General features: G+C 29.5%; 1 protein-coding gene across 1 annotated transcript in view; it reads right to left on the bottom strand.

Annotated features, from left to right (window-relative positions):
- Window positions 1-22,595, bottom strand: part of LOC107456758 (pyrokinin-1 receptor) — a 60,465-nt gene extending 37,870 nt beyond the window's left edge. The window contains exon 1 of the mRNA XM_016074707.5: window positions 21,153-22,595. Within this exon, the coding sequence (XP_015930193.1) occupies window positions 21,153-22,077 (925 nt within the window). The 5' untranslated portion in view covers window positions 22,078-22,595. The remainder of the gene's footprint in view (window positions 1-21,152) is intronic.
- Between the last annotated feature and the right edge of the window lie 251 nt (window positions 22,596-22,846).

Raw genomic sequence — 22,846 nt, forward strand, 5'->3', positions numbered from 1 at the left:
ACTACCTATATAACATTTCTCTCTTTGATAAGAGAAATTCTAAAACTTTGTGGCAATTGTTCGTTCGAATCTTGTTAAAATTTTTTAGAGTTGAAAAATCAAACGTGTGTGTGTGTGTGGGGGGGGGTAATAGTTTTGCTTATATTGTTATAATTTGATATTTCGCATTTTTTAAATTTTCATTAAATAATGTTGAGTTGAATTAATTGTTTTTATTCTTTGGAAAACTTTTAGTTCTGTAACTAGATATCAGTTATTTTTTTCTGACTAAGGAATTTACATCGTTTGAAAAAAAAATATTTTCATGAATTAGAAACCGGAAGCGGTTATCGCTAACTATTGGTTTGTGAATCTGATTTTAAATTATGATTTCATAGCTCTTAACTCACATCTCCCCTGGGGGGGGGGCGTACTCTTGTTCGGCTGATATGGCGCACCCTAGGCCCGGAGATAGACATGAGCACTTTTATGTTTCTTTCTTGTAACGATTCTGTTTTGAGTTTCTGGTTGTCCACCAAATGTTTACATTAACCTAGTGAGTGAAAATTATTTCAATTACTTTAAAATACTGGTTATTGCTTACAGATTATAGATTTTCAGATTTGTATTTAATTTTGACTTTTTTTTGTTGGGTTTTTGGACTTATTAATTCACCTACATATTTCAAATAACCAATTTTTTTCTCAAAAGTATACAGTCTAACAATGTTGGTTATTGCTGACTAGCATGTTTGCCGTATCCTGGAGTTACCTGTCTGTTTCTCATACGAGTGTGGCACCTAAGGGGACATATCTATCTATGGGATTGCAGGCTACGTGCTCTTTGGCCCCTGCTTCACTGTAGTTGAGTGGAAAGAGGTTAGGCCCCACTCACTTTCAATCAGCTGGTAGGGGCATTTTGGCACCTTGATAGGGACTAGTATTGCACCAGGAGTGCCCATGGGCTCAGAAAGCTTTGGCGAATACACACTGTTTTGGTGCAGTGCTACATCTGGAGCTACTCTAAACAGAATACTGATTCTGATGTATTCAGAGCCGGTTTTTCTGCTCCCCTTCTTGGGCTGGGTGGAGGGGAATAGGAGTGTCCGGAGAGTCTCGATGGCTAAACCCACTGAATCACCCTGATTTGACTTGTCTAAATACTCTAATTAATACCCAACAAAAGCTAAATATCTGATACTCAGCTCAATATTAAAGAAACTTTCTACCTTATCACGTTTTCAGACACCAAAAATGTACCATGTATTCGGAATGTCAAAAAAACTGGAATAAAGAGGCAAATCATAAACTGCACAGTATTTGTTTCAGCCTACAACCCTATACACAGCTTAATTTACCTCATAAACTAGAAGTTGTTTTAAACTGATTACGTATCTGTCATACTCGCATTTCTCACAGGCATCTTCTACTAAATGAGCCTGCCCCAGAGTGTTCCCATCGTAATTAAGGACTCATTGAGAAACACATTTTAACCAAGTGTAGCACATTTAAAATTCAGAGACTACGCTATTTTATTAACTTTAATCCATCATTGATTTTATTGATTGGAAACAGTCCCCACAACAACATTTTCTCATAACTCCAAGTCATTGGTTTTGATACATCAATCAAGCTCTTATCCACAAACTAGATATTTTATTAAAAGTTGTAGGTGGGATCTAGCCATAATTGGCTTTTGCGCCAATAAGTACTAACAAACTTAACTCACATATTTAATATTCATAAGTTTAAATATTTTCATTTCAAGTGCAGTTGATTATTTTTTTCAAATCATATATTTAGTTTGACCTAGAGACAATTTTAACCTAGTGCCTGGTGCAATATAACCACTTCTGGCTCTTGTCCCCATAAACTCCAACTAAACAACCAATGAAAATCCAAGTTGTGGAACCCATTGTGAAATTTTTTTCTCTTTTCGGCTCATGTTTGTACACTCAGAAGAATGACGGGACTTATATAGTGAGTATGTATTTATTTTTGGTTCTGGATTATTGTTTTATGTATTATTAACAAATAAACATTTGAAAAAAATTCCAGCATTCTATTTCTGGAGCCACACATTGCTCCCTTTTCCTTTATCTATGCACCATCAGCATCATGCCCATAATATGATTTTCCACTAGAGAATTCTTCTCTTTTTAACTCCTTTCTTCCACGACGAAAGGCGAACGACATTTCTCGTGTCCCTCACACACTGATAGAAACCTTCTTGAATATCTTAAAGACACTGGATGCTTCCTAAACTTTTAAACGAATTTTTAATTTTGACTAAGTGTTGAGCGCGGTATAGCCTTCTTTGGCTCTTGCTCAAAAAATTTAAACTAACTAACCCTCACCTACTGACCTTCAGGTCACAGGTCGTTCAGATGCGTGGGAGTTAAATCCGAGTCCTGACACAAGTAATTATTCATTTTGTTATGATTAGTATGTTTACAAAATATTCTTACGTAAAATTGTAATAAATATACATTTTATAAACAAAGCTTTTTTTAAAAAAAAAAAACTTATCGAATTTAAATCGAGTTCAGATGTTATCGATATAAATATGAATAGTATCGATTTTAAATCGATACGACTTTAGTTTTCAAGTGTTTTACCGAAGCATTATTCAGTATTGCTCTTTCACTAAAAATTTCGTAAGGGGAAAAGACTATTTCTTTGAAGTGATACTTGTAAACGTATTCAACGAATTTAGTTTTACAATTCTTCAACCAGTTGTATAAATAATAAAATTTTATAAAATTTTCTTTATTATTATGGATTTATTGAAAATCATTATGATTTAGTGAATCAAGTGCTAAAATAATTTTTACCGTTTTCTATTTAAAGAAAAATAATTCGCAATGAAATGATGGCAATGTGTTGGAATGTCAATCGCTTGTGTATAGAATGAATTACAAAACCGGTTCAGCAATTCGTTAATTTTGTTGAACTTGATCATTAACTTTCGTTTTTCAGCGTGAGTAGAATTCTTCGTATGCAATGGGATTTTCCACAAAGATTACATTGTCTTTTTTGTATGAATAAAATTAAGATTTTTTCTTACAGCAAGAAAAAAAAATTGCATTAATTGATATTAAATTGAAGTAAGTTGTTGAAAGTAGTAAAAATTTTTAAAAGGTAATTAATTTTTTAAAAATAATTTAGAGTAAGCGATCTTCTGAACATTTTAGATAATGAAGCAGTTAAATTTATTGTAATTTGCATATTTATACAGATTGTGTGATAGTTACTGAGTTTTTTCGAAATTCCTCGACGCACTATTACACTTCTAATTGAATAAGAAAAACCAATAGCTTCTAGTGGACCTTTTTTCAAGTTTTATGATTCTAAATCATATTAGTGACCTTTCATATTGTCGTTAGTTTACTCGTTTCTCATTTTTGTGTCAGACTAACATCATTTGCTTTCACTCTACAAAATTTAAGACAGTAATATTTTAAGTTATCTTATGACATAATTAATAATGGAATTTTATTCGGAATTTTACAATTAAATACTTTAAAGAATTTTCAAGATGATGAATAGTGTCAAATGTATTTTGTGAGATAGAATATTTGCATATTTCATTAAATCTAACAAAGCTTATCTCTAAATTTGTTCGGAAATTTAGAAATAAGCTGTCAGATTTAACGTGAGTGCAGTAAGGAACAATTGTGAAAGAGTATATGCTTTGTTCTTTAGTTAACTTATATTTACTTATTGAAATACTTTATGTAGACATTAACCTAAATTTATTCTACTTCTTAGTAATGCTCTGCTTATTAAGATATTTCTTACTTATTATTGTTAGCTTGTTTTACTTATTCAAGTATTTTATGTAGATACTCTATACATTTATAGTACTTTAACTTCTTATTTGTCACAAAACCTATTACTTGCCGTAGCATGCTCGTTTTAATTTTTTGACATTCAACCCCAAATTATATTAAAATTTTACAGAGCGACGAGGGGTGTTTAACTGGGTGTTCACCTTAATGTTTATAATGATGAAAGGCTTTGCTGCTTCCTTCATTATCCGTATCGGGTTGTATAGTGGAATGTATATATGTTCATTTAGGCCAATATTGAATGAATAAAACAATAACAGTTAAGTTTCCAGGAAATAATGTACAAATCTTTGAATGTGAATTTTAGGTTTTATTAATCATAACTTAAGATTTCGATAGTGGCCACTTCATCAATAAAATAAGAAATCCCTTAAAGGGATGAAATTAATAATACTCTCTATTGAGAGATCATAAAGCCAGAACAACATTTCTGACCGTTAGAAAATTAAGACTGGGGAGGACCCCCAGAAGGGGTCCCAGTCTCACCAATTTAGAAATTCAAAGTAAAAATATTTATTCTCAACAGACAGAGAAAGAGTATGGGTAGGAGATCCAAAATTTGGCGATTTATCATAATATATCATAGCCAAAAACAAAGCCAACTAGCATATCCACATGGGTTTAAAAGAACACCTTGGCGATCACGAGTCGCCAACAAATTTATGTGAATTATTATAACCATGCAACCGAAACATTTAGCCGTTGGAAAATTAGAATCAAAAGTTATAAATAGATTTTTGTTTTCGATTAGAGGCGACAGTGAATTTATATGTCTGCATAATAATGAAATAAAAAGAAAGTATCCGTTACATTGATCTGGAAGAGAAGAAATAAATATTTTATGTTCGTTTAAAAAGATTAAGTTTTTGATTTATTTTAAATATAATTCTATTAATAAAAATAAGCTTAAGTAATGAAGGATATTTTAAAAGATAGAAAATAAATATGTGTATGCCAATTCTGGCATCACAATGTTATATTTTGTTTAAAAACTATTAAACTTAGAATCTTAAAATTATGAATGCAAGTAGAAAAATGTACACGGAGTACAATAAAATAAAATGTATTTAAAGTTCAATAATTAGTTTTAAAATTATTGATTGTTAAACTTGTAGAAAAAAATATCAAGTTGGACTTTTTTCAGGTCTCAGGATATTATATAAAGGGCCGCATTTGTTTTTAAACTTAACTCGAGCTTTTTTGAAATTCCAATTTGCTAGAAAGTTATTGCAACTTTCAGTGCTTTTTTTCGAATTTTTAAAATTGTTTTTGCTTTACATTGCGTTTTGCTTTACTGTTTAAATTCTATAAGACTTAGAAACATTAGATTACGAAGATTTGTACGAAAAGGTACAAATGCTTTTTGGAATAAAAAGTTCTATTATTAGTTTGAGAATTAGCAACTGTTAAACTTCTAAAAAAGAAACCCATATTGGTCGATCTTCTGCCCGCTGAAATGCAGCTACAGAGTTGAAACTTTACGTGTTGAAAAGGCCATTTTCAATTATAAACGTAACGCGAGTTTTTTTTTTTTTTTTTTTTTGAAATTCGAATTAGTCGAAAGTTATTATAATTTTTAGTGTTTTTTCGTGATTTTTTTTTCATTTCTTCTTTGCTGTAAGTAATTATTCCACTTTTTCTAAAAAGAATCTCTGTCTCTCAAGATCATTACTTTATTAGCTCACATTTGACTTGATGGCAAAGGTAAGAGAATAAATGGATAAATAAAATAAAAGAAGTAAGAGAAAATGATCAAAGGTTGGCAGATATAAATCATCAAATTTATGTCGATACTCTTTAAAAATATGAACGTTTTATAAGAGATAAAATCCATTTGAAATTTGAACTGTTATGAAAAATAGGATTATCGTTATAGATTCTTAAAATGTGAAAATACTTCTCATTTATCCTTCATTCCTAAGTTTAAATATTTTATCTTCAAGTGCAGTTGATTATTTCTCAAATCCAAATAAACATTCATTTTTTTTACTTTCAACCTGTTGACAAAAAATTATAATAATTTTTCATTTTGTAACCAAAAGGATTTTTTCAAAAAATATAATATTTTAAGGGGGAAAAAACCTGACGGATTAGAGATGTGAAGAAAGCAAGGAGTGGAGCCTTCTACTTTTTTATTAAACAAATATTATTATTACAATATTAAGTTTAACATTAATACCCATAAATAGAAATAGATTAATAATAAAATTGTTTATAATAGCCAACACAGATCTTAAGTAAACTGCAATGATATATTTTGGGAAATTAAAAGAAATTCTATAAGAATCTTTTTTTTTTTATCAAAGCGAGCTTGAACGATAAACTGAATAGGCCGCCAGATTATTAGTTTTAAATAAACAGTGACGTTAAAGTCAATATCGCTTCAAATGTTGAATAGATATACTTTTAACTCATCTTCAAGTACTGTAAAAGATCATAGTTGAAACGGTGTGTTTGATAATAAAAAAAAAAAATGTCTGAGTGCGTTAAATTTATGGGACCTCTTTTTACGTCTGGATTTCTAGTTTTTTATTTATTTTTATTTTTTTTACTGTTAAAAACTGTGTCTTTCAAACTTAATCTAATATTTTTGTTTATTATGATAAGCGAACGCAAATATTTAGACTTGGGCTAAATCTCCATGTGTTGAGAAATCGTTCAGAAAAGTGGAGCACTAAAAATAAAACCAACAAACTTCATGAACATGTTTTATCAGAAACCTAGAACTGGTCTTAAATTAATTATAAAGCGAAAAATTATGCACTATCTCAAGAATTTTTTTTTATTTATTCTTATTTATATATTTAAAAAAATGGTAAAGTGTAAACTAAATTTATGTTGAACCATGATTTGCCTTGAATTTAGCAAGAAAAGATTGTTTTTGGGTGTTAATTGTTCAATTGTAATTGATGAGAGATCAATTACTAAAAAAATTAAGAAATATTTTAATATAAAATATTATGTTGTAATATATTTCTCTACTGAATTATATATTGAAATTAACTTTGAAATCAAGCTGCATATATATATTTTATCAGAAATATGGAACAGGTTTTAAATTATACAGTGAAAGCTTACGTAATATTTCTAATTTTTTTTTCTTATGTATTTTAAAGGATGGTTAAATGTAAATCAAATTTATATTTAACCATCAGTTTAAATTTAACAAGACTATGTATTAGGTCGTTAATTGTGCAACAAATTAATTTTAGATTGTTAACTAGCTCCAAAATGTTATTTAATTTGCAAAGTTAACGATGACGTTTCATAAGACTTTCTTTTGAGACTGAATAATTATTATTAGATGAGATACACCCCAGCATGATACGTAAATTAAACGTAAATGTTCGGGAAATCAGTAAGGTCAATACACTTTATACTTAAATTTTGCGTAATATTCACGGAATGATATTACAATTGAGATATTTGGTAAAAAAGCATACGATTATTTTACGTAATATTAACGGAATGGATTTTACAAACTCACTTCGGTAAAATTGTTTTTGTATATTTTGCGAAAGATTGTAAATATTCTTTCGTCAATTTAGATTGAGTAAACATGTTTCTGGGTATCTTACGTATTATAGACGAAGCAAATTTACCATTCCAATTTCAGTTCGAATTTATTTGGTAAAATTTTCTGCTTTTTGGATAACCACTTTTTTTTGCATAATATGACTTTTCAACTTGCTTACATTTTGAAGTACAGTTTATGTTAATTAAATGTTAAATAACGTACTCATTCTTACTTAGTAAAAAGTGGTTGGTAAAATATTCCTAAAATAAACGAATCTGTTTACGTAAAAATTTACGTAAATTGTTTTGGATGACTATTTTTTGTTATAAATTAGTTATAAATTAGAAGTTAAAGTTGTGCGTAAATTTTACGAATGTTTAGTAAAATTAAAGGTGAAATAGGCAATGGCCATTTACCTTAAAAAACAAAAGCGTAGTAACGGAGAAGTGTAAACCGGGAAATGGCAGACACATTCTTGATTGATTACTATTATCCGATTGTTGTAAATAATAAGTTGTTATAAATAATGACCATATCACTAGCAAACCATATACCATGCATTCATTGATACTTTCCCTATAAATCTATCACAAAAATAAATAAATTAAAAAAAGAAAAATTGATATGAAAAATATAAGAAAGTTATTTAATACAAAATATTATGTTTTATCATATTTGGATCATAAATTATATTTTGAAGCTGAACTAGTTTGCCTCTCCAAATATGAAATCATCGCCTTAAACAGTTATCCTATGCGAATTCGTTTACCACAACAACCAAACATCTAATATGAAAACATTTCGCCTACCATATCAACTGGGAACATTTGAACCGGTAGTATATCACCTTATTATCATTATTTTGTTGACATTTTTTTCGATTTGTTTTGAAAGCATCGTAGTATTCTAATTCTGAACATTTTACAGCTTTGTGCAGTGTATTTTTCCTTGACTTAACCTAACAAAGTTTACTTTAAATTCCATGATTTAGGAAGATTTAATGATTTATAGTTAGTAACAATATAATTTCAATAATTACCCAAAAATTTAGGTAAGATTATCTCTGAGAGATAGCTTAAATAGTTAGGATTATTTTATAAATTTTTCTATTACTAGACCAGATTATAGCATAAAATTCGCTAAAATTTGAATTTGATATAGTATACGACTGATATTGTTTTAAGAAATGATCTATAACTGAACTTGTTGGAAGGCTTCAAGTGGGCATATATTCTTAAAGATATAGTATCTTAATACATTCATAATGACACCCTTGATAAATTTCAAATTGCAGTAGAAACTTTAGACAAAGTCATTATATAGTTACTTTAAAAATATGCATCAAGTTCTTAAACATTTTGCTGCTATCTGCGGAGAATAAACCTAATTACCCTTATACGAATGAGAGAGTGAAATAAAATGCTTCGTATCACATCCTACTATATGAACGAAAACTCTATCATTAGGTTGAACTTTCTGAAAATTATTTTTCTTACTTCGAATAAAATTAATGCACCGTTTTAGTGCAAATTAGACGGTAGGAAAGTCTGAAACTTATTCGAGAAAAGTACAATAAAGTTTCCCAATAAGGAGATAAAATTGAGTTACAAACTAACGCATATTTCGAAAATTATAACCTTTTAGTTATACGAGGCAATTAAGTTTAGTGTATGTCATGTTAATGTAATTCAAATTGTTGGATGAGGAAATAAAGTTTAATAACACTTTCACAAATTGTATTTATTTGTTGCTTGAATAATTTCATACGATTAGACATATTCTTAGTTGTATTAGTTTCCTTAATGCTTGTTTTACTTCGTCATTGAATTTTAAATTAGATTCATTTTACCCTTATTAATTAGTTTCTTAATTGATTAAATAGCTGTTATTTAAACTGGAGATATCGCTATTTAGACTAAGTATAAGGTGTTGGTATAGATATTTTTGGGTCCAACGTCGAAAACAGCAAAATAAATTTAATTCAATTTAATCTAATTTAGTTACGTAATATAAGTGGTTTAAATGCTGCTGAAAGCCAAAAAATGCTATTAAACTGTTAAGGTATAATGTTCAAGTAGTTTGTTAGTTCTTGTTAAAGAATGATTTAGTTATGAAAATTAATTAAAAATATTTCTCTTTCATAACATAAAAATATTATGAAACCGTTCCAAAAATTTTATTTTTTTCCTATCTGCTTTTCACTTAAATATTTTGGCAGAAATTATGCTAATTTTAATTTCTTTAATCAAGATGGAAGATGCATTATAAGTAAAGAAGCCTAAGAATTAAAGACTTATTTTCAAACTTAGATTTTGCTTTATATTTTTTGTTTTGTTTTGCAATAAATGTAATTGAATATTTGATGTGTTTCCTTTTTAACAGCAATTTGAAGTGAAAAGGAAATAATGATTTTTTTGTCTTGGCTTCAAATATCAGTTTCATAAATAAAAATAATCATTCAAAATTTGAGAAAAAGACCCAAACCTTTCCTCAAAATTAAATTTATGGTTAATTATTTTTTATTTTTCCATGATTTTACCTACTCTATAGTAGAAAAAAAAAACATTACCGAAGGAAAGTATTACGTTTATTCAAGTTAGCATAACATGTTATTTTATGCAGTATTTTTTTTTAAATAACCTCTACCTCGTTTAAATTAATTTCAATTGAAAAACAAAGAATTCATAATTAGAATGTCTAAATATCGATGATTTAAAAAGGATAATTTAAAAATCACAGAAAATGTTTGAAAAATTTATTTTATTTTAAACTTTTTCACGAGATAAAATTTCATATTTTATTTACAATGTTAATCTTTACAATCATTATTTTGCTGTAGTAAAAATAATACCTGTTAATCAGATATTTATCTAAACATTTTCTGGTGTCAAATACATTTTAACATTTTTCAACACATTTTTTTTAATACAATGAAGTCTGACAATAAATTTACAAGCAGCTGTAGCTTTTATCTTGTTTCGCACAAACTTTTGTTATGCTAATTTTTCTTTTTTACTTTAGGTAACAAACAGCTCCTTAGCATTAGCATAAACAAACCTTTTTTGAAAATTTTATGCATTTTATTTTTATTCCTTTTGAAGTTGACATTTCCTTGCTGGTTACTTTCATTTTATTTGAAAACCAACTATTAGTTTAACATAGAATAAAACTCTTTTCTCGAATGTAATCTGAACTAAATTTACGCCGTTTCAAAATAGTATTTCTTATTTTTTAGAAATTACTGCACAATTCTGATTTGTATATATTTTTTAAACAAAATAAGACATCAGATACAATATATGTCTATGGTGCTCTATGCATATTTAAAAAATAATACACACTTTGAATATTTAAAACTTGAAATCACAATATTAGTTTCTGATAATAGTTTTTATTTACTGAGAAATACATTCTAGAGATTATTGTAAAATTTGGATTTTTCTTTTTTTTTATCAACAAAATAAGATATCACAGATACAATTTATAATATCGTGTTCCATGCATACTTAAAATATTATATGCTCTATGCATATTTGAAATACACTATGCATTCTAATTCAAACAATGCGTACTTTGCCTTAAATAGTAATGTTGGTTTCGTTTAAAGTGATAATTTTTTTTAAAACTAAATATGAAAGATTGATGTGTATCATGATAGTTTAAAAAATCTATTTAATTTTATAATCTATTACAGGGGTTTCCAACTGGCGGCCCGCGAAGCCTTTTTTTTATGGCCCGCGAACTAAAATTAACTAAGTTGTCATTTTTTTGCGGACAATTTTCGTAAAAAATATACATAGGTTTAAAATACTTTTCTCGTTAATAAAAACCCAATTTCTTCGTTTCTGAGAAATTTAACATACCAACGGTGCAAAAAAATTTATTTCTTAGGTTTTGCATCCAAGAAAATATTTATTCAAATACAAAAATAATCGTGTATGTTGCTTTTTTTTATTTCATTTTTTTTTGTATTTTGTGAATATATTTTAGCATGTGCGTATCAGAAATTTTCTCGAAGAAATTTTCCGATTTAACTTTTTGAAACCACTCATTTTGGACGAAAATATTTACACACACATTTGTAAATTTTAAATGTAAATATCTATTCTCTGGTAGTTGCAGCAGACAAACCTCAATTTTCTCATTGAATATTTTGTATGCTACTATGTAAGTTTTAATACCAACCTTTTTAAAGTTTTATATCTTAACAATTAAATTAATCTTACCAATTAAAGTTAATGTAGCCCGAATTTTTATTATTTATTTAATATTTTTAGAAATATTATTAATAACAATTAAATATTTTTTAAAATCTACTTCTTATTTTAATTTGTAATTCAATTCCTTTGTTTTGTACAACTTGGTAAAAATCTGACAGTTATATTTAATGTTCCTTCAAACATAAAGGAGTCCTACATAAAATTTTGATAAAGTTGTGGCCCGCCATTTGATTTATGTTTTTAATTGTGGCCCCCGACCTCATGTAAGTTGGAAACCCCTGATCTATTAGATATATATAATGAATGGATAATATTTTATTATCTATTTCATTAAGCAAAGGATATATATATATATTCTGTGGATATAGATATATATTCTGTGCTAATGGAATCAAAGGATATAGATATATATTCTGTGCTAATGGAATCAAAGGATATAGATATATATTCTGTGCTAATGGAAATTATAATTATTTTAAATACATAATTTTTAATTTATATTCCTAATAAATCCTAATATTTTCCTAATATTTATATTCCTAGTATTTATATTCCTAATTTTTATAAATTAATTTATACTCCAAGCACATTGGTTTTCATTAAAGCTTTAAACCCTTTATAAAATACCAGTTTTATTTTTAAATGAAATTATAGGTGCAGATTATTATATTTTAAGACCGTCGTTGAACTGCTCACTCAATTTCGGGTTTTCGTCTACCAATGTTCCAACTCCGTAACCTTATGATTTTGAACCCAATTCAGAAGACAAGAGAACTCCTGGATCAAGTATTGGGAGAAATATGCCTTCGCGGAGGGCTTTTTGATAAAACTAACCAGCATTTGCGTTACATGGGGAGAAAGACCTCGAGAATCTCCCACGGTTAGCCTGACGTCAAGCCATGATCCGTCTACCACTGAAGATATTTCATGTCAGCTCTGTGGTCGGTGCAAGTTGGATGCGGAATTCGAATCGACCAGCCATCGCCGGGATCGAACCCGGTTCACCTCATTGAAAGGCGAACGCTCTATCCCCTTACATTATTTTATTTTATAACCGTCGTTGAACAGCCGACCCAATTTCATGGGTTTACGACTACTTACGTTCAACTCCGTAGCCTTGTAATTTTGAACCAATCCAGAAGACAAGGAAACTCATGGATCAGTACCCCCAGAGGTATTGATTTGTTGTGGGAACATGGAGGACTTTGAGACTAGACAGATTTAACGTGCATCAGTCACCATTTACTACACGGGGAGTCTTCGGCCGGCGAGGATCGAACCCACGACCTCTTGGATATGGGCCCAGCGCCCTACCGACCAGGCTATCCCGGGCCCCCCTTACATTATTGTAAAAATTATCATCCATAAAGCACATTTTGTCCTAGCATTCTGATTTTAATTTTAAGATAAGTCTTTATTTTTACCATTCCACGCTGATGAGACACTAGTGTCCCTTTACACAAATTTCTTTAACGCTCTAATTACAAGCGAAATATATTTTGACACTTTTTAATTACGAAAAGACTGGCCATAAACTTGTTAAAAAAATCCGCTATATTATTGAAATTGTATTTGTACTAAGGAATAAAATCTAGAAAAAGAAATTTGAATTTTTTTCGTTCTCATTCAAAAATTTATAAATAATTTATTTTGTAAATTAAAGAAATTTAAGTGATGAATAACTGTTTCTCTTGGATATAAATAACTGCAAGTAATTGCAAATATGAAAAATTATTGTTTGGAAGTACGCCATGTTTGGAAGATTTTACCTTCAACTCAGAAAAAGAAACCGGTGTTTCATATTGTTGTCTGGGTCAAAGAGTTAAGTGTAATATTTTTCATTCATCAGCTTCATTTGGTGACTTTCCAGCATGAAATTTTGTTAACAATCTTTAAGTTGGGTACTTATAAAATGCTAATTTGAACTTTGGCTCTTGCGTCAATAACTCAAAACTGACTTTTAATAAGAACTTAGTATCAGGCGCTGCCTTTTTTCCTTACTACTAATTAAAAACTTACTACCAAATAACTATTGCGGCGAAAAAGCCTAAAGCGACTCTAGTGCCAATAAATACTAAGTAACTCAACTGTTAGTTATACAGCAGGATCATTCTCACAAAAAGGTGATTTTTTAAGTCCCTGAGTAATAAATATTAGGAAATACAGCAGATTTCTTAATATTTTTCTTCATCATTTTTCGTAAAGTTCTAACTAACAAATCATATGCATTTCTGCTAAATGTATTTAATAAACATAACTTCAAAATCCCCTCCGTGGACGTCCCTACGTCTGTGACACAAAATAATTTTTAATGGCTGTTAAACAATTTAAATGTTATTTTAATGATTTTTGTAGTTTTACCTAGTTAAATGTTTATAGGAACTTTTTATTTAATAATTTTTTAAAAAAAAATTAATTTTTGTAACATAAATGACTAGTATACTTTGTCCATCGAAAATGAAATCACCCTCCATGGACAATTAATATAGTTCGGTGAATATGCAATAAAGGCCGCATATGCGAAATCCCTATAAGACAGCTGCTAGGAGGGGTAACCATTCCATTTTCTAATGTTAACTATCAGTTGTTTTTGTTCTCTTTGGTGTCAGTTTTGGATTGTTGTGTTCAACTGGGGTTTGGCAAAGTTCTCACCGTATACTCCGTGGACATCATAAAGAAGGTAAGAGAAAATTATTTTATTTTTGATAGATGAATTTTAGATTGCAAAAATAGTATATTTAATTAAAAGAACTGTCCCATTTTCGTTACTTTAAAATTAAAAATCAGAAGAATTCAAGAACTAGTTTTTGTCTCCTCCGGGGACGTCCCCTCCGTGGACATAACAAGTTCAAGGGGGAGAAGACGCAGTCAATGGAAGAGACAATGTGTAAGATAACCATAATACAATTTTAATAATTAAAAAACTATTTTCTTTTAACTGATATTTTTTGAAATGGAACAAATGGGTTTATTTGCTTGTATTTTTAAAGAAAATCAATTAAGTTTAACTTTTTCTTATCGGAGAAGTAAATATTGGCAATTTTTCTAAATAATTTCTGTGATGTTTAACATTTTTTTTCTCTTCAAATTTTAGGAAAAAAATGGCAAAACCAAAATGTAAGAGAAGAACGCAATCAATTGTTCAAATGCAAAAGAGAAGGGAACAGAAAAAACTTAGTATGAGACAAGCTAGACAGAAATTAAAAGAAAACCCTATATTGTTTGAAGAAAGTAAAAAAAAAAAAAAAAGGGCAGGAAGCTTTAAAATCTGTATCAGAAAAAGATTTAACAGAAAAATCGTGATTAAATGTACTTAAATTTCTAGAAATTGAAAGAGCAAACCGTTTGTGCCCAGGGAAAAAAGAAACAATAACAAGAAGAAAAGCGAAAAAACAAAAACGTTATTTGGATGACAGTATGCTTAACTTGCATAAAATGTTCATAAAAGAGTACCCTCAACACTCAACTTTCATGTGGAATCGGAATTTTTATTTCAATAGTCTTTACATTTTAATTTATTAATATTCAGTAAGAGTTACTTAAAAAATTGTACACCTAGGTTAAAAATGGATGTTTCCTTTCATAGCAGCATGATTAATTGGAAGTAGCTCTATCTCTAATAATGAAATATTTTACAATTTACTTATTAATGTTAAACTCATATCAGTTGTATCCAATAATTAATGAATTAGTCTTCATTGACATTTTATATTTTATAACATAAAATGTCTCCTCCGTTGACTATTACATCTCCTCCCTGGACAAGGCAGTATTTAAAATATTTTAAATCTTGTGAAAAATAAAATAGAAAACTTGAATATTATTATATGGACATATAACAAAAATAAATAAAAACATTTATGTTATTTTTAGCACTTTTTTAATTACTTTAATTTAAGAAATTTTTTTAGTCTATTTATACCTTATCAGTGAGAATGACCCAGCACGGGGATTACCCAGTACATGGCACGTGATATTAGTTCATAAAATGTTTTGTAAGTATGTATCGATGCCTAAAATATTATTACTAATTGTAAATACAAGAAAAACTAGTTCTACTCACATTAAGAAATCATATTTATAATTTTTTTTACATGGAGTCGCTCTACACTATATTAAAAAAAGTAGGAAAATTCTGAGTAAGAAAGTGTCAATACCAAATCCAATTACATTAATCAACATACCCTTCTTTGAATCTTGCGCCATAAAAATCTACTTTCACTCCAATCCAATTACATCAATTAGTAAAGAATATAAACAGTTTAAGAACATTTAAATAATTTAATAGATCTTATAGAAGGTATTATTTGTATACAGTTAAAATTTAAAAAAATTGAGTCTCTCAATCCACTTAGAGCCAATATAATATATTCATCAGGGCATTTCTTTAAGCAAATCTTTCTTCAGGTATTTTTTCAAGCAAAAAGGAAAAAAAAGCGTTTATTTAGTTTAAGAATTTTTTTTGTGAGCTTCTTTTCAATTCGCCATTTTCTTCCTTTCAATTTTCCATTTGCGAGAGAGTTTGTTTTTCTAATTGACATTTAGAAGAGATGAAAATGGCTCTTTCTTTGTGCACTTGTCACTGATGCATTTTACATGACAGGTAAACCATGAATCCATAAATATTGCATTTTTTAAATCTGGATATATTTTTCATTTGATTGACATTTACATAGAAGGTTTGAAACTTGTTTTTTTTTCCTAGTTCGTAAATTTGATTTATTTTACTCATTTAAATTCGTTTAGATGCAGACGATTTTTCTGTCTCAGATTTCAATCATACGTTTTCTGCTAAAGAAGTATAACTTCCTTATTGTTAGTGAGTCGAATATAATTAAAACAGATGATTGGCATTTTTAATAAGTATAAAAATTAAACTATTTATAAACCAATAATTGACATTTTAAAAGTTGTTTAAAATATAAGCGAAGGGATTATTTCAAGAAATTACTGATTTAAGTTTTAATATAAACGACACTTTTACGTGTCAAATGTTTTGATATTCGATTTATTTTGTTTTCTTATTGAGTGATTTGTATTTTATTTTAAATTGTAGAAATTGTTTTAATTATGAATATGATAATGGATTAAATATTAGATACCTATAGGTAAGGCCTTTTCTATAGGTAGACTTTGACCTGTTAAAAAATCTATTATTCTAACAGTAAAAAACACCTATTATTCTTGTTATAAAACCTATTATTCTAACATTTTCTACATGCTATTGGTATTTTGTACTGTTTGATTTGCAGTTTATTCAATTTAGTTTATGAAGATTTAACTAATTAAAAATTTTAAATTATGAATATTACGTCACATTTGTTATGAATTTTACTGTTATAGAGTTAGATGCTTGCAAACGACTTCATTTGTTGGTCAGTCAATCAAGTTTGACATGCATGTATGACGTCGCTTGCAGATATCCAATGAAATATGATTAATTAACGCCTTAAAGCTGCAACGTAAACACGCCATGTGTTCTACGTGATTAGACACAATCATGTGAACTTGCAAATACCCAATTCAAATGATTATGTCTAATCACGTAGCTTGAGTTTATTATAGCGCTGAATCAAATTTCAGATCAGATTTTATTGGATAGCTGCAAGCGACGTCATACACGTGTGTCGAATCTGATTGGCGGACCTACGCGTGATGCCACTTGCAAGCATCTAGGGAATAGAGCTCCCCAAAGACTTAATCGAATTCCGCACCCGGATCGTAGCGACCACAGTACTGACGTAAAATATCTTCAGCGAATGTTATACCTTATATATATACATACACGGATCATCGTAGAATTCCTTCGACGTCAGGTTAACCGAGGGAGGTTTTTGTGGTTTTCCTTTTCATGTAATGTAAATGCGGGTTTGTTCAATCAAAAAAATCCTCCACTGTGACAAATAAATTTCTCTCAATACTTGGTCCAGTTCTCTTGTATTCTGAATTGGCTTTATTAAATCACAGCAATCTTTCAAAAAAGTTTTTTTTTTGTTCTGCTTTACCAACAGTCTTAAAAGAAATATAAAATTGAAGAAACACTTAAAGATGATAAAAAGGCAGCAATGCGGAAGCTTCTATAAAAACTTATATATTTCATGGAAGCCATAGAGATTTTAATAAATAATTTTTATCACGTTCATGCTGTTTGCACAAAGATAAATGAGTGTTTTATCATAAAAATAAATCTTTTCTCAAAGATATCTTATCGAAATGTCACTCGCGTAATAAGGTGAAAAATTTCGGACAGGTTTTTTTTTTATACAGAGCTAGTTTTTGAGACTAGGAAGTCGTATGTGAAAATAACTTTGGATATTTTTTTATAGTTATAGTTCCTAGAAGAATGTGAATTAAAAAATAACTATTGAGCTGAAAATTTACATTTAATCGCTTCTTTTTTGCTTATGTCAACCCTACATTCACTTCAATTCAATCCACTTAAATAAAGCCACCTTGATTTTGTGCAATTATTAAACTCAAAGAAAACCAATGTGGATCAAAGTTGTACATTTAGAAAGTCGTTATCTAAGCACACGTTTATAAGGAACAATTCTTTACTTGCTCCATTCCAAAAAAATCGATTAGGTAAATAAAAAGAGAAAAAGTGGCTTATTCAAATAAAGTCACTTCTGATTATAACCAAGTTACTCGCCGCTTTAAATAATGACTTGAAATATGCGATGTTGCTTACATTTTACCAGTATAAGGAAGACGGTAGCCTCATTATTTTGCCAGATTTCATTGATGGTAGCCTTCAATTCTGTCGCAGACTGAAACTGCTTCTTTTTGGTACATACAGCCCCCTTTCTTGGGAATGAAGTTAAGGGATAGGATATGTCATTCATGACTAGCATCCAGTTATCCAAAAACCACAACTGTGAAAATTTCGTGATGTGAATTGAGGCATTTTCTGCTGAAAAATCTGTTTTGGGCCATCAATTATCTCTACACATGGAAATAAATGGATTCCTAATATTTTCCGCTAATCAGAATTCTCTAGATAGCATAGGGGAGAGGACAGGTTAAGTTGATTACTTTAGCTGCAGCCTTCACACAATATTAATGAGCCTTTACACTGACTGTATAATAGAAAAGAAACCCTCTTTTTTTTTCTCATGCCATCCAAATTGCATATAAAACTGTCTGGATCATCCTAATTCTTTTCTTATACTCTCCTATACTTGAAGATAGCTTTCAACTTACATACTTCTTAATTCCTTTAAAACGCAAATTTTTTACATGATGTATAAAATGAAATTTTAAATGAGGAAAATCTTCCTCAAAGGACAATGGACAGTAAGGCTGAAGCTCTTTAAAGGTATGGGGAAGTTTCAGCTTGGTGGAAAACTTAACATGGCTTTCTCCTCAGGCCACATAAATACTATCGATTACAAGAAATGCTGGAAACCAATTATCGTCATTTGTCGAGAGAATAGGTGCCCAAGTCAGATTTTCCAACAGGATAATGCCTTAATTTATGTTAAAAATCTTAATAGTGGTGGTGTTTGGATAATATGGCATTTTTATGAATATGCCTGTTTTTCCTTAATTTAAACCTCAACAAAATGCAAAAACGCTATCTTTAGCATGGCCGTATGAAGAAAAAAAGGGTGAAAATTCAGTCTGCTACAGAATTGAAGTCTATCATCATTGATACCTGGTGTAATATTGATACTACTTTCTTCTAGGTATTGGTAAAACGCAAACAACATCGCACATTTTGAATGTGGCGGGTATTTTAACTGCGGTATAAATGTGGCGGGTATTTTAACTGCGGTATAAATGTGGCGGGTATTTTAACTGCGGTATAAATGTGGCGGGTATTTTGACTGCATTCAGAAGTGGCTAACAGTTTTGTCAAATATGAAATAAAAAACGCAGAGCGTATCACTTATAGGTAATCAAGTTCTATTCCCCCTGTGTCTTTCGAAAGTGATGCTCCCGAAATTTTGCCCTTTAAGTCTGACAAAAATAAGTGTATAAGCAAATATCTGAAAGGATATTAAATTTTAATTGTAAAGTCCTTTTCTACATTTTACAAAAAGTTGTTCTTAAAAAGAAATTTAAAAAAAATGTTATGAAAACACAAATTTGAATTCGTTTACAAAAGACTGAGTTATTTTTTTACTTTAAATTATAAGACTTTTACGTTTTTCCGGACAAAACAGTGAAAAAACAGTGACAGGAAATGCAATAAAAAATTAAGATTTTGATGAATTTGACTAGTTTATTTAAAATATTATAAAACCGAAAATTCTATCAATACATAAGAACACTTACCATATTTTTATATAAAAAAAGTATTACATTTAGTTAAAATATTTTCAGAAATATTTTTTCATTCATGTTCATTTCAGATACAAATCTAAATTTATTGTACCATAGGCTCCTTAAATTAAAAAGGCGTGGTTTTCAACAAAGAAAAATGATCACTTATTTTATGACAAACGATTCTTTTCCGTAGGATTTTTTCCCCATAATAGGATAATTTTCTTAGAATTCTCTTGAATAATTTATAAGCCATGAATTTCAAAGTAAGGTTAAAGATTTCTTACACCTAAAAGAGAAAATTTCGGACATTTGATGTCATTCATTTTAAATATAACATTATATTTAGGTTTTTTTTTTAAAATTTTGAGTGTTTAATTTAAAATAGAAACTGATTTATATCATTTATATTGAACCAACAGTGATTAGTTTTTGTAGAAAACAATTTATAAAACGTCGAAAGTTCTTCAGTCAAGTACTGCACCTTTTCAAACAAGGTAATCTTTTTAAACTATCACTTATATTTTGATTAAACAACTGAAACTATTTTGGTTACAATAGAAAAATATTATTTTTAGCGTTACTGTTAATGTTAGTATTTTATAATGTGCAAAGTATCGAGTACAAGAGCAAAGTTGGTTCGTATTGCTTTTGTCTATGATGTACTCTACTCAATTTTAAATGGAAAAAGTTTGGCTTCGTTTGCGAAATACAGGTCTCGCGATTATGGAAGGCATCAATTATCTTTTTTATTATTTTTGTTTTTATCTTTGTAAGAATCAGTTTATAACACCATTTGTTTCGATTACATAGGATACTTTAAGGTCTTTTTTGTTTGTTTGGTGCAGTTTAGACAACCATGACACGGGTGCTACGGAATTGTTGTTGTTGTTGTTGCACGCCCCCATTAGCCAGCAGTGATAGACTAGGTCCCTGACTGAATGGGGAAAAATTGCAGCCTCTGTTAGTCCCAAGGACCAGAGCACCTAGCAGAATAGGTAGAGAACCGACTTAGCTCTTGGTGGTATCCCATTTAGTTTGGCTCCTACCCTACGAGGACCTGTCCGGCTTGGGAGACCCTACCGGTAGTTAAACTACCGCCGGCATAGCTCCCAGGGTTAGCTACTGAATTCTACAATTTAATAAGCCAAAATAAAGCTTTCACGAAAAAAATATGCATCAATCAACAATTAGTTATACAGTTAAACTTAATATTTTACTAAGTAAAAAATAAAGAAAAATAGAATATTGTACTACAGCGTATGCAATATTTTTAAGTATAGGATAATGGATAAGATTTTGAAAATTATTTACTTACATAGCATTTTAATGACTGCTTTTCGAGAACTCGCTCCAGCACCTCGAATACTCCTTGTAGAATGTCTTTTCAACAATCTCGCTAAATGAACTCTTTTCAAAGAGAATTGTTTTCCGTTTCCATTCAAATTTTCCGTTTGTTCATCACATCGAATACTGTTCCGGCTTACTTCGTCAGATGCTCTTAGTTGAATTCCGATCAGAATGTAGAAAACTGAAATTATAGCCATCGGTATTATAAAGAACACAAGAGTCGAAGACACGAACGCGTGTTCTAAAGGATTCTTCAACGTGCATTCAGCCGTTTCTAAAATTTCTTCACCGTTATATTGCTGAAAGACTACGCCAAATTGAATGGCCACATGAATGGCCGAGAATCCACCAATAATCCATACACAGATAATAACTATCACAGCACGGGATAATTTTGACATGGTATGTGTTCTTAAAGGGTGACATATGGCACAATACCTCTCCATTGTGAAAGATGTAATGGTTAAAATTGATGCATTTGTAGACATTTCTGATGCGAATCCACGAATAATGCAGAACACTTCACCAAACACGTAAGGATATTTGTTCCATAATAAATAAAGTTCCTGTGGTAAGCCAACAACAAGCAATAACAAATCAGAAATTGCTAAACTGAATAGGTAATAATTCGTTACAGTACGCATATGTTTGTTTCGAATGATAACAACACAAGTACATATATTCCCTATAAGACCTGTCACCAGTATAACGGTATATATTATAGTTATGGGAATAACTGACGATAATGAGTCACGTTTTGGTCCCAAATCAAATACGTAGCCAGAAATATTGTCAGAAATATCTTCACTTGAAAAAATGGGAGTTGACAGATGAACTAAATGAGGATCTGACTCATTTAAGTAATAAGTTACATTGCGTGCTGGCTCCGCCATTTTTAAGAAATAATTAAATTTTCATTTACGATAATTCGTTATTATCCAAGTAAAGTATTTTAATTGAAGAATTCCGCATGTCTTCTTTGTAGTACTTGCAAGTTTCATTATCTTGCTTTAGTTTGAATATTCCATAAACTAACAAATTTAAATCCATCGTTCTAATAATGCAAACGATAAATTCAGAATTCTAAAATGCCACGAAATAATATCACCAGAATGTAAAATAAGCATCTTTTCATTCGTTAAATACGAAATACAATGAACTTCGATGGTGCAGAAAAATATAATGTAAAAAAAATGGGAATACTAAAGCGCGCTAAGGGTGGTAAATATTCTGATCCAACAATTTTATCCTCATCACGAAGGAAGGGATTTCATTCGTTGGCGTGCAGCCACAGTTAGTCACGTGCTTCTCTCCACCCGATTGACAGTCATATCATGTCGTCTAAGGAATAAAAAATAAACTCGTTCTTGAAACTCGAATCGTTGTTTGAGGGTAATGCTCACTTGATCTTGAAACTAAAGATAGTGAAAGTAAAGATGAGAAACATTTATAGAGAGATATCTTTTGAGTTAAGCCACTTTGATTTAGAACACTTGTAACAATCTCATATCTCGAGTTTTTGATAAATTAAATTTGTAAAAAGAAATACTAAAAATAGAATGCTTTTTTTTGTGTTGTAATCGTTTGATAATTTGGTGAGAAATTTAGTTTAATCCGTAAATTAATTTTTATTTATGAATAATTTAGTTAATTAAAAAACTT

Source organism: Parasteatoda tepidariorum, chromosome 8 (assembly GCF_982258835.1).
Source record: "Parasteatoda tepidariorum strain Cologne lab strain chromosome 8, Ptep-v5.0, whole genome shotgun sequence".
Taxonomy (NCBI): domain Eukaryota; kingdom Metazoa; phylum Arthropoda; class Arachnida; order Araneae; family Theridiidae; genus Parasteatoda; species Parasteatoda tepidariorum.